The sequence below is a fragment of the Vipera ursinii genome (assembly GCF_947247035.1).
Source record: "Vipera ursinii genome assembly, chromosome: 3".
Lineage (NCBI taxonomy): Eukaryota > Metazoa > Chordata > Lepidosauria > Squamata > Viperidae > Vipera > Vipera ursinii.
Genome location: NC_139516.1, coordinates 32812412 through 32825971, shown reverse-complemented (window position 1 = coordinate 32825971; position 13560 = coordinate 32812412). Strand labels below are relative to the sequence as shown.

Here is a 13560-nt window from a genome sequence, read left to right as displayed (position 1 = left end):
TGTTTTCAGTGATTGCCTTTAGTAATCTTGAGTCACTCATCCACTTTATCTGCCACTTTCTTTTTATATGAGAATATATAATAAGACCATTAGAATAGACAAGACCAGAACAGAATTGTACATTGTATATAAATAGTCAGTATAGTCTACCATTAATGACCACTACTTCAGCCTCTGTTTAAAGTTAACAATGGTACCAAACAAGGTGACTTACAGTCGATCCTCAAAGTTGTGGCCGTCACAATATCCTGATGGTGATGTCTTTATGATTTGGGCACTTGGCAGCCAGCTCACAATTAGGATGGTCACAATCTCCTGCGGTCACATGACTGAACCTAACAGTCGTCCATCAAAGTCAGTGGGGAAGCTATCAAATGGCAATCATGTGATTTCACATGACAAGAAGTACCCAATCTGTTAATTCCAGGAGCTGTCTTGAAACGTTGAACTTCCAACTTTTAATGTGCATTGCTTTAAAACACTAAATGCCAGCTAAACTCCCTTCTCCATGTCTCTGGCTCCATAGGAACCTCCTGAGGACGATGCCAACATCATTGAGAAAATTCTTGCCTCCAGAATGGTGCAGAAAGAGGTCAGAGCCTCCCTTGTCCTCAATTCCTTTATGAGCTATTGTTCTATTGGAAGGAAGAATCTCATTGTAAAAATTGGTATTATAAGAAGATGCTGTAAATTATTTATCATAATTTATTTCCTATAGCAATATGATAATGAATAGTAGGACTATTATGTTTGGAGCTTAGCTTCTTCATGCAGTGAATGATACTCTGGAGTTTGGAAGTCCTGTTGGAAGCAGGGGCAAGTCTTCAGTCTGAAGCTCAAGGCGGGGGATATTGTTATTTGCTTAAAGTGGGTGCTTAAATTCAGAATGCAACTGATGGCAAAATTGTGCCTCAAAAGTTGTCTCCCCTCGCCAATTCCAGTATGTAAGTGGATATTCAGATCTGAAACATATTCTCTGCTGCCATGATTTATTCCCTAACATCACTTGCTGATGAAGCAATTATTTATGTTTAGGACTGCAAGCTCTGGGATAAAAGAAGGGTGGGGGTTTTTTTTGAGAGAGAAATTCTATATCAGTTGGCTGTATTATATTAGTAAATAGAGTGAAAACTGGATGAAAATAAGTTTGATGTAATAAAATTGGTGCCTGTGCATGGGTGTGAATGTATCACCAATTTTGATTGAAGCCTGGGTAGAATCAAACAGCACCTGATAAAAGCCATTTGAGAGATCTGCTGTCTTTCCCCACATGCCCACTTAAGTTTGTAACTAATAAAGCCACAATGAAATAGCTTCCACGCTTTTCTGTCTTTTATTTTAATCTGTTTTGCTTTATGAAAGTGTCTAGAACAGTGATGGCGAACCTTTTAGAGATCGAGTGCCCAAACTGCAACCCAAAACCCACTTATTTATTGCTGGGTGCCAGGTGGGCGTGGCCTACTGGGTGGGTGTGACTCGTGGTCATGGAAGATTGGGTGGGTATGGCCAAGGTGGGTGTGGTCATCTCAATGTTGCTTGTGGGGAGGGACACGTGTGGGGAGCAGCTGGTTGAAGAGGGACAGTTGCCACCTATGAGGCATGGCATGGGTGCCCACAGGGAGGGCTCTGAGTGCCGCCTCGTGACACCTGTGCCATAAGTTCGCTACCACTGGTCTAGAAGGTCAGATATTTGCCCATTATATAATAATCTTGAATGAGCCAATAATATTATTTCAATATAGATTTAGAGCTTTTTCTCATGGTCAGTTCAGTTTTAGTTTTATTATTTTAAAATGTTTTCAGTATTTTTAATTGTAATATATTTTTTGAATTGTAACTGCCCAGAATCATTGACTGAGATGGGCAGCTATAGAAATTGATTGATTGATTGATTGAATGGATGGATGAATAAATAAATAAATAGAGAAACTGAGAAATAGAGCAATAAAAAAGATAAATAAATAATATATAATGGATGCTAAGCATTAATGGGTATTATATATCTATATAATTAACAAACAAACAAACAAACAAACAAATAATTGTTGTTCCAGATTTATCCTGGAGGAGCAACTTATGAACAGGAAGAGTTCTATGTAAAGTACCGCAATTTGTACGTATAGCATGTGTTTGTCTTATCAATGTGCTACGTACTGTTCTGTTTTGGTTGTCCAAAACATATAAAGTAGCATCTATTTCTTCATACTAGAAGTTGACTGATTTGTCAAATTTGATTTTGCTCAGTTTCATATTTTTCCAACTTTAAATTCCTTTTAGCTGATTTCTGCAACGCTTTTCCTAATATTTGAATTTTTGTATTTTTTTCTTGATTTATATCTTGGGAAAGCATTAGTAATCTAATACATTACATTTTTAATGCATATTTCTGACAGAATATGCTTATTTGGTTAAATTTTTCTTAACATTTTAAACATGATATTAGCTGTAAATTACACTTTTGGAAAGAGATTTTATACACAAACACACACACACACACACACACACACACAGTGATGCAATTACATACTTGAAGGAAGTGAGATTTGGACAAGTTTGTGTTAAAATGCCAATTATATACATGTCTTTCTGGTTCCTTCTTGATAATCTACCTGATATTCTTTTATTAATTCATAGTTCTTATTTGCACTGTAAATGGGCCACCATGGAGGAGCTAGAAAAAGATCCCCGGATCTCCCAGAAGATTAAACGCTTTCGCAATAAACAGGCCCAAATGAAGCATATTTTCACTGAGGTCAGTAATGAATTTTCCTGGCTGATTTTATGTTCTTTCTCAAAATATTTTTAAAACTCTCTTAACGGGGGCTATTTCTTTTTTGTGGTATTATCAATGTACACAATTAGCGATGTGTATGCATATAAGCAATGCCATTGCTGTAAACTAAAGCAAAACTCTGATTAAAGAGCTGTTGCTAATGAATGCAGTCATGTAATGTTGCATTTTATAACCAAATTACTTAGCTATGGCAGTCGTGTTCCTATTTGCCATTGTAACTTGAGGACTACCCATATTCACTCTTTGAATTTTATAAACTATTCTGAGTCTATAGGACTTGGTGGATATAATACAGGTAGCCTTCTACTTACAACAGTTCATTTAGCGACCGTTCGAAGTTACAACAGCAGTGAAAAAAGTGACTTATGACCATTTTTGACACGACCATTGCAGCATCCTCATGGTCATGAGTTCAAAATTCAGACACTTGGCAATTGACTCATATTTATGACGGTTGCAGTGTCCCAGGGTCATGTGATCACCCTTTGCAACTTTTTGAGAAATAAAATCAATAGGAAAACCAGATTTACTTAACATCTGTGTTACTAACTTAACAGCTGCAATGATTCACTTAACAGCTGGGGCAAAAAAGTCATAAAATGGAGCAAAATTCATTTAACAAATGTTTTGCTTAACAACAGAAATTTTGGGCTCAATTGAGGTTGTAAGTCAAGCACTACCTGTAAATTTAAATTAATAGATGATAATGAAGATGGTCCATATGGATAAAAGTATAAAAGTATAAAATCATTGTATCCCTGATAGGGGAGAACAGGAACAGAAAGTTTTGTAGGTTGGCATGTTGCCAGTCAATAGATACCGGAGAATCTTGTTTTTAGAGTGCTCTTTTTCTAACTATCATGTCGTTACATGTGATGCTATTGTGGATATATTGTGGAATTGGAATGCAGGAGGTTGATTTTCTCTTGAGCAAGGATAAATAATTGATGTCCTGTTCATTCAGTATGGTAATTTGAAGCTTATCACACTAGCGATTTATATTTCTCACAAAATACTCAACAATATTGGTTGATTTACGGTTGCTGTTTTTGTTTGGTAATTGCTTCCAACCAGCATCTTGCAAAAGAAATAACTGTTGGCATAAAACTCACTCTTTCCATACAGGTAGCCCTTGGCTTATGTCCATTTATTCAGCAACCATTCAAAGTTATGGTGTCACTGAAAGAATGGACATACTACTGGTTCCCAAAGTTGTAGCAATTGTAGCATCCCATCACGTGATCACATCCAAGGAGCTTGATTGCTCAGCTCATGATTATGATGATCCAGGTAGCTGTGACCAAGTGGTTGCCATTTGTGACTTTTCTTCCCAGCTTCCCACAAGCAAAGTCAATGTGGAAGCTGCAGCAAAGGTCTCAAATTGCTCTGGTAAGTTGTTCTAGCCCGTAGCACCTCCCTGCCTGCTCGCAGCCTCCACCAGCCCTCCCAGGCCCTCCTTGGCTTCTCCCAAATCACATGCATTGGGCCTCCCTAACCTTCCCTGGCCTCCCCCATCTCTCTGGGGCACCCCTGTGTTTCTGACCTGGGACTCCAGGACTGCCAGGATTGCCATTGCTATGCTATCCAGTTACATAATGTAGTGCTTTACAACCACATCACTTAGTGACAGCAGTCCTGCTGTCCCAACTGCCATCACAATTCAAGCACTACCTGTAGGAAATTGTAGTTTCATTCTCCAAAATAAAGCATTTTCCTAATTGCAGGATATGGGGAACTGGTTGGGAAAAGGTTAATAAGTGGAAATAAGTTGCAAACTCTGTTTTAAGAAAAGAGGTAAAGTTGGTCTCTTTGAATGCTATCTTCCCTTATGTTCTTCGGAGATCCCAATACAGCTCCAGACTCCAAGGAATGTCCTTTCATCTTATGTAACCATCATCCCACTGCTATCTTTTTTTCCTTATATTTAGCTTTTCTTATTTTTGGTGGGAAGCATTGGAGCATTTGGGAGAATTGAGTTTCTGCTCTGACCTGTTACACCTTCATTCTAGATATAAGTAGAATTCACAGTTTCACAAGTGAAGACAAGGAAGTTTGGGTGGAATTGTTTTTCTAATATTTCTTGATGTTCACACATAAATTTTGGTCTTATATTTTAAAGATTGCAACTGAGGAATGTAAGGAAAAATGTCTGACAAAGCTTGTATTTCTACAACTCCAGGGAAGAACCTGCTAAAGAGCCGTTTTGCCTTCAAGTCTATTAAAAAATAAAATAATTTGATGGTAGAATTTGCTTCTTTCTCGCTAGTTCAGGAGGCCCAAACACTTACTTCTGTCAGCCTATATGATTTTCTTGTTTCACCATCTGACATGAATTAATAACTTGAGAAACTGATTTTTTCCCTGGATAGACCTAATATGACTTAATGCATATCTGCTGTTTGGTTCTTATTTTGCCAGCCTGATGAAGACCTATTCAATCCAGATTATGTGGAAGTTGACAGAATCCTAGAAGTGGCTCACACAAAGGACTCCGAAACTGGGGAGGTAGATGTTGTTCTTACCATGATTGTTATTTGCAATTCACAGTTGCCACTCTCTTGATTTTCATGGCTGATCTCACTCTGGGAAGCAGAGGGAACTTCTTAGCAAAACACAGTGATACAATTCCCTCCCCCCCCCTCTCCCCCCATATCTGTCTTTTAATTGCCAAGAGTTTTTCAGCTAAGTAATTGTGAACGTCCATGAAGTTCGTCCTGCTGACTCATTGGAAATAGTGAGTGCTGGAAATAAGAGATTGAAATGTAATCATTGTGTGGGTACAGGACAGAATTTCTGTAGGATACAATTTTTCTCAAGATCTATCCTTAAGGCTAAAGTAGAGGATGGACAAGATAAATGTCTTGAGAACTTTGCAGTCATGTGTATCTAAATTGCCTCCTTTTTTTCTTAACCATACTCAAGTATAGTCTAGAAAGGGATTTTTCCTCTGAACTGCACAGGTACCATGTAAGGGATATAGTGCCTTGTAGCTTTGGTTTAGAGTTGGTAAGTTCAATACAATCTATGGTGTAGGTCCGTGGTGGCAAACCTATGGCACGGGTGCCACAAGTGGCACTCAGAGCCCTCTCTTTGGGCACGTGTGCCATCATCCCAGTCCTGGGCCTTCAGCTGGGTTTTATAAAACCTTTTCGCTTTATGCCTCTGCCACCGTGTACAAAAAAAAAAGTTCAATCAATCAATCAATCAATTTCAACTTCTCGCGGGGGAAAAAATGTTCTCGCAAAGTTGGAATTGATTGCTTGAACTTTTTAGTCCCACCCAGTCTGCCGTTACCACTGCAGCCACGCCCACCCAATAGGCCATGGTCACAAAATTGGTCACACCCACCCAATGGGCCACGCCCACCCAGTACCTGATGATACGTAAGTGGGTTTTGGGTTGCAGTTTGGGCACTTGGTCTCTAAAAGGTTTGCCATCACTGGTGTAGGTGTTCTGCTTCATGGAAAAGTGACAGTGCCTCAGAGTTGTGGTATACAATGTAGCAACCTTGGATATAGTCCTTGGCAACTTCCAGGCTGCAAGCCCCATTTGACTGAGAATGGAGCATAGTAGTACCTAATAGGAAAGCTCCAGCTCCCCTCAATTCTATAAAATGCTCACCATGTTTTAAATAGTTGCAGTTGTCAAATTTATTAGGTGTTGACACTATCTTGTCATACATTTTGCATGCAGTAAAACCCAGGTTCAGTTATGTTGGGTAGGCATACCACATCTGGACTGCAAAAATCCAGATGCCTATTAGTTGGTAGTATACATTTGTGTACCTTTTTGTTGCCACTTACTGACCACTGGCAGTTTTGCAACTCAGTTTTGGTAGCTTTAGCATTAGAGAAGCCTCCTGTTATGAAAAGTAAGAGTCAATATAGGCAATGTATAACAATAAAACAATGTATAGCAATAAAACAACTTGCAATATTCCTGAACCTAAAAAAAGGAATGGAATCAACAAAAAGTCTATATAATTCCATCTTTTTTGGAAAATCAGAGGATAGAAGGAGACTTTTTAACAAATACCCTAACCGTTTCTGGATTAATTAAAATAAGGATATTTTAATTCTTACAATTTAAATAGGTATAAATGATAAAGCATTATACAGTTTCACTCCAATTTGGAATTACGTGATCATGAACCTTTGTATAGCTATAGGAAAATTTTCTTTTACTGGTAACACAAAAGTTAGAAATGAGGTATGGAGATAATTTTTACATGGTGAGAAAATTTTTAATTTTGAATGTATTTCTCCTCCTTCCGTGTACTTGTATAACTCTACAGTGCTTATGGTCAGAAAAATTAGAGATAAGTGAGAATAGTAAGGTAAAGGTAAAGGTTCCCCCGCACATGCGTGCTAGTCGTTTCCGACTCTAGGGTCCGGTGCTCATCTCCGTTTCAAAGCCGAAGAGCCAGCGCTTGTCCGAGGACGTCTCCGTGGTCATGTGGCCGGCATGACTAGATGCCAAAGGCGCACGGAACGCTGTTACCTTCCCACCGGAGTGGTCCCTATTTTTCTACTTGCATTTTTACGTGCTTTCGAACTGCTAGGTTGGCAGAAGCTGGGACGAGTAACAGGCGCTCACTCTGTTACGCGGCACTCGGGATTCGACCCGCCAAACTGCCGACCTTCTGATCGACATGCTCAGCATCTTAACCCACTGAGCCACCGCGTCCCTAAGTGAGAATATTGATATTCAATAATCCCTCTCTGTGGAACATATATTTCAAAATTCATATTTCTGCTCCCTGCCTTTCATGCCAAATCAATTATTTTATTAAGAAAAAAGAACTGGAGATAAAACGTAGGTTATTGATTAACAAATGATGACTAAACGTTTTATGATTTTACCTTTTTTAAAATATTCACATTAAAAAGTTGATGCAATTCCACTTTTTGTGTAGAAAGATTTATTTATTAAATTAGATGCTGCCTATCGCACAGTCGAAAGTGACTTTGGAAAGATAGAGGTTTGTTTTATATAAAGCTTTTCCTTTTCTTTGGAAGCATGTGATAGCTGGCTCTAAAGTTGTATCCATGATCACCGCAGTCATGGTTACACCCCTGCATACCTCATGTGTTTCAGGCAAGGATCTTGACAGTTTTTCCAGATTGTGTTTCCTCAAAGAGTTCCATTATTTGTTCTTTGTCACTTTTGTTTTGAGCCCCCCCTGCATCTCCTTTTGTTCCTGGATTGTAGGAGGTGACTCACTACCTGGTGAAGTGGTGCTCCTTACCCTATGAAGAAAGCACTTGGGAGCTTGAGGAGGATGTTGATCCTGGGAAGATTAAAGAATTTGAATTTCTCCAAATTCCACCAGAAGTTAAATCCTTGGTAAAAAAATAAATTAATTTTGATTTTGATGAGGGAAAGAACTGATAGTTACGAGTGAAATAATCATTAATTAAACGATATTGTGGTTCAACATAATTTTATTTGGCAGTGTTTTTTTAATCCTGCTATTCTTTCATGTGCCTTTCCTTGGTACTTAAACCGAGCAGCTCTGAGCATTCCTCTCTTGTCTTCATTCAGATGCCTTCGCCATTTGTACTGTGCCAGCCAGAGTACAAAGTAAAGGAGGAAATAGTATTTCCTACATTGAAGACAGCATCCCATGTTGTTCATGAAAATTCCAATAAATAAACATACAATTTTATTGTTTGTCCTTTCCAAAAATATATTTGCTTTCAAAATACTTGATACAAAAACATATTTCCTTATATTTTACAGAGTATATTTTTCTTACTGGGATAATGATTAGCAATTAGATATATTTTATGTATGTTTCATAAGCTCAAGAAATATGTTTAAGTAAGGGCAAAAGTACTTTAATTATGAGCTGAAGAAGCTTCTTGGATGAGAAGCAAAAGGTCTTCAAAGAAAAACAAGAAAGTCCAATTGCCTCATGAAAAGAGCACCTTTGGGATACTTTAATTCTATATAATTCTGTTACCTTATATAGATCTATTGATTTAGTAGATCTACTGATTTCCATATTTTGGTTAAAAAGATCCCCTATCCTTCAGTCTCTTTTATACATTTATTCATAAATTATGATTTCTATATATTTTCTTTTATGTTGTTTTGATGTTGTTTCATTATGTGGTTTGCAAAAAATAGCATTACAATATTTCTTTGTTTTTATGCCACAACATTATGAACTATAGAAGTGCCTCTGATATGGATTAGGTTTTTTTTAATCTATCATGGGGAAATTTGTGGGACAGATATCACAAGGTGGGTTTTGGCCAAAACAAGGAAAGAAACCAAGTTTTTCCAGGGTCCCTAGGTCTTAAGTATCCTTGCTTGGAGGAATGAATGCATTTTATTTCTATTTCCTACATGTGTAACTTTGCATTTGTCTCTATTAAATTTCTCTAATCTATCAAAATGTCATTTCTATCTCTATCCATTAGAAAATGGAAAGAATGCTTATCAAAATTGCCAAGAAATTTGCAAATCTGAGAAGCATTTACTTCACTTTGTCATCCACGTCATTATTAAGGGTGTTGAACCACACAAGGCTGAGACTTGAACCTTGTGAGATCCTAGACCTAGCCGATATGATCCTGCAGTTGGATGAGGAACTATTTATTAGCATTCTTTGAGTATGATTTTCAAGCCACTGATATATTCACTTAATTGTCATACCTTGTTGATCAGAAATGTATCCCTGCACTGGGACATATGTTTTGCTGAAATGTAACATTTTATTTGTTTGTTTGTATGTATGTATGTATGCATGCATGTATGTATGCATGCATGTATGTATTATTCATTCATTCATTCATTCATTCATTCATTCATTCATTCATTCATTCATACCCCACTGCAATCCCACAAGGTTCACTTTGGTTTTCTAATAATATAAAGTTAAAATAGTGATAATCCAGTAAAGACAAACATACAATCCAAAAACCAGTCCATCAAAACAATCCAAAAGACAATTGTTTCTGGAAAGTAACTCCCGTTACTCCCATGTAACACCTCTGCTCCGCGAGCTGCATTGGCTTCCAGTTGCCCACTGTGTGAGATTCAAGGTGATGACCTATAAAGCCCTAAATGGCTTGGGTCCAGGGGCGCCTGCCCTTTGGAACCAGCTGCCCGTGGAGTTTAGGACCGCCCCCGACCTTCGATCATTTCGCCGAGACCTGAAGACCTGGCTCTTCGAGCTTTCCGGCCCAGGCTGAGTTTTAATCGGGGTTTTAATCGGGGTTTTATATTTTTTCAGGGATTTAATTTAATCTTTTTAAATTGTTCTTAATTTTTGTATCAATGTTTTATATACCCTGTAAACCGCCCTGAGTCCTACGGGAAAGGGCGGTATATAAATTCAATAAAATAAAATAAAATAAAAATAAAATTGGGGGTTGTGTAATTTATAGTGGGAGGCCACTCCAGATGCCTGACACTGCTAGAAATAACAGCGCCTCTGTGCCTCAGCCTCCTCCCCGAAAGCAGGGCATCACCTGCTACTTTTCCTGGCAAGATAGGAAAGCTTTGGCTGATTCAAGGGCTGAATGCTTGAAAATAGCTTTGTGCTGAGCCATAAATGGTTTATATATTTGTTAGTACCAATATGTATAAAGCCAGTATGGACTCTGCAGCAAATACATAATGAATCTGACCAGTGAATACTGGAAATATACTGCTGTGTTGCAGTTTGGACCGTATGAAGACTCAAAGAGATCTTTAAAGGCAGTCCCATGTAGAACTGATTGCAGTAGTCTAAATGATCAGAAATAGCTAAGTCCTTTTGGATTCACCTATATTCTGGAAGGCAATCCAGTCTATTACGTTCTTCCCTAAAATCTACCTGGTGGATCTTTGAGGTCCATTTCTCATCATTGCCCCCTCTCTACCATAGTACATAGACTATGTCATTATTTTTAGACAATAGATATGATCAGTAGCTGCTTTCTTATGTTTTGTTGGCAAATATTCATGTATCATAGAGAGAGCAAAAGAATGTAGCAGAGATCAAATTCCTTATTCTGGTAAATTGGTGGTGAGGGAGGTTGTAGTATATCTACAATGACACTACATACTCCATACTCCTCACCATTTTTCAAATACGTCTATTAACCCAAACTGGTCAGGGACTCTCCTGATCAGTACAATTTCTTCCTTCCTTGCTTCTTCGCTTCTTTCTTCCTTCCCTCCCTAATTCATTTTTATGTCTTAGGAACGTCCTGCCTCAGAGTCCTGGCAAAAGCTAGAGAAGTCTCGAGACTATAAGAACAACAACCAATTGCGAGAATACCAGCTGGAGGGAATGAATTGGCTGCTTTTTAACTGGTATAACAGGTGAGTTGCAGTGAGGCGTTGCAGTGGGGATAATAATATGACAAATTATTCCTGAAGTCCGAGGAGTTGTTTCTCTTTTGCCTTCTTAATTCCTTTCTGGATCACGCCCTGCCTGTGGGTGTAGATGTGGGTGCACACCTTTACATACATTTTCAAATTATTTTAACCATTTCGGAGAATATGTGTGAAAGTTAGAAACATGGAACTTGGGAAGTTAACTCAGCATTTCGTACATATGGTGTTGCTATACCTATTTAGGCCTACCTGAAAAGATATTTACATCAAGTTTATTGCTTCTCTGCCCAAAGGAAGAGTAGATAGAAAAAAATATAAACACTGATAAAATTCCTCTGGATTGTGCAGGATCTGGTCAGCCAAGGGTCCCATCTCCAGCTAGAAGTAGACATGGAGCTTTTCCTGTCTCCTGTGAATGTATGTGCATGTCACACTTGTGTGTGATTTACGAATGTGTGTTTATATACTTGCCAAATCCATATTCCAATAAAAGACAAGGCAAGGGGAAAAAAGGATACTAGCCGAATGAATGTCTAATTAAAATTAATTCATTGTAAATAAGATGTCCCATTTATAAAAATAATTGATCTCTCATTGGCATTTACCAACCATTTATTTTATCATACACAAACAACTCACACGTGCAAAAACACATTATACACACATTACCCTTCCCTCCTTTCAGCAGAAACTCCAAAAAAAGGACAAAAAAGCAGGCTGGAGATGAGTTAAGGAGAAGGGATAGCTGCACTGGAAAGGGAAGGAAAGAGGAACGGGAGAACAAAACTGGATGTGAATGAGGCGAAAGAAAGAGGTAACTGGATAGGGAAGGGAAAAATTGAGAAAGAAGCCTTGCTTAGGAACTGCAAAAGGGTTAAATTCTCAAGATGAATAGACTCTTCAAGAAAAAGCTAATTTTCCATATGCGCTGATATGCATTGTTCATTATCACAGAGTGTGGAAATAAATCCCAAGAGCAAAGAAGGTTGCTGTCAATTAGGCAGAGCGAATAAAAAGTTGGTTAAAAGAAATCCCGTAGGCAATATTTTGTGGCAGTATTAGTTTGCAAGGGACTTCACCCATTGGTAAAGGAATATTTGCAGAAGGGCTTCCAAGGTTTTGTAATGGCTGTTTGTGGCATTTCTACAGGAAAAACTGCATTCTGGCTGATGAAATGGGTTTGGGGAAGACGATCCAGTCCATTACATTCCTCTCTGAGATCTATCTGATGGGTCTTCGAGGTCCATTTCTCATCATTGCTCCACTTTCTACCATCACAAACTGGGAGCGAGAGTTCCGCACTTGGACTGAGATGAATGCCATTGTGTATCATGGCAGCCAGATAAGCCGCCAGATGATCCAGCAATATGAGATGGTTTATCGGGATATGCAGGTTTGTACCACTGTATATATCTAGCACAGGTAGTCCTCATTGAATAATGCTACGTCTCCAGCTAAGCAAAGTAGTCATTAAGCAAAACATCATGTGACTGCCCTGCTTAGGTCTGGCAGTTCTGGTTGCAATCATTAGATGAATCACCCATGGTGATTAAGTGAGACATCACATGACCACCTATGTTGGAAGTGACTTCTCCATTGACTTTTCTTATTGGAAATTAGCTGGGAACATTGCAAATGGTAATTATGTGTTTGTGTGACACTGCATCTGTCGTAGATGTGTAATAGTTGCCAAGTGCCCAAATTGCAATCCTGTGAGCATGAGCAAAAGGCAAGGACTAGTTATAAGTCATTTTTTTCACCACCAGCATTACTTCGAACAGTCACTAAATGAATGGGCATTAAGTAAGGACTACCTGTATTGTGCAGTAGACCCATAACCTTAGGTTTAAGTAGATATCTCCTTTGATGCATTTGTTTCAGGCTCCGTGTATTTTGTTGAAGTATTGAACATTTACCAGGAATGCAATCATAATTGATCAGCTCTAATTGCTAACTTGGAATGTAAATTCCAACTTATTTTTTATAATATCATCCTTAGGGTATTCCTCTTCCTGGGCTCTTCAAATTCCAAGTAGTTATTACCACCTTTGAGATGATCCTGGCAGATTGTCCGGAGCTGAAGAAGATCCACTGGCGCTGTGTGGTTATTGATGAGGCCCATCGGCTCAAGAACAGGAACTGCAAATTACTGGAAGGATTAAAGCTCATGTGTCTGGTGAGAATTTTTCAATGTTATTGCTCTTCTGAAACATATGGAAATTTGACTCTGCAGATTATAGAAGCATATGAAAGATACTGCAGGCATACATGCGTATATGAAAATGTATTTATTTCTTTAATAGTTCTTAGCTCTGTATCAAGTGCTATTATACTTATAGTTGTTCTACGGCTTCAAAAGTATAACAGGAAGAATTCATTATTTTCCGCTAGCTAAATATTTGTTCTATTGTGTGCGTACTAGAGCCATAGAT

At 38.3% G+C, this 13560-nt stretch overlaps 1 protein-coding gene across 3 annotated transcripts in view; it reads left to right on the top strand.

Moving 5' to 3' along the window:
• CHD6 (chromodomain helicase DNA binding protein 6) overlaps positions 1–13560 on the top strand; it is a 144588-nt gene that overhangs the window by 79748 nt on the left and 51280 nt on the right. For 2 of the 3 annotated variants that reach the window (XM_083358038.1, XM_083358039.1), the window contains exons 8-15: positions 527–592; positions 2055–2113; positions 2635–2752; positions 5213–5299; positions 8006–8140; positions 10992–11113; positions 12278–12521; positions 13128–13304. In XM_083358038.1, the coding sequence (XP_083214164.1) occupies positions 527–592; positions 2055–2113; positions 2635–2752; positions 5213–5299; positions 8006–8140; positions 10992–11113; positions 12278–12521; positions 13128–13304 (1008 nt within the window). Of the gene's footprint in view, positions 1–526; positions 593–2054; positions 2114–2634; positions 2753–5212; positions 5300–8005; positions 8141–10991; positions 11114–11766; positions 11943–12277; positions 12522–13127; positions 13305–13560 lie in introns of those variants that run through there. The other variant, XM_083358040.1, reaches the window with a different exon arrangement.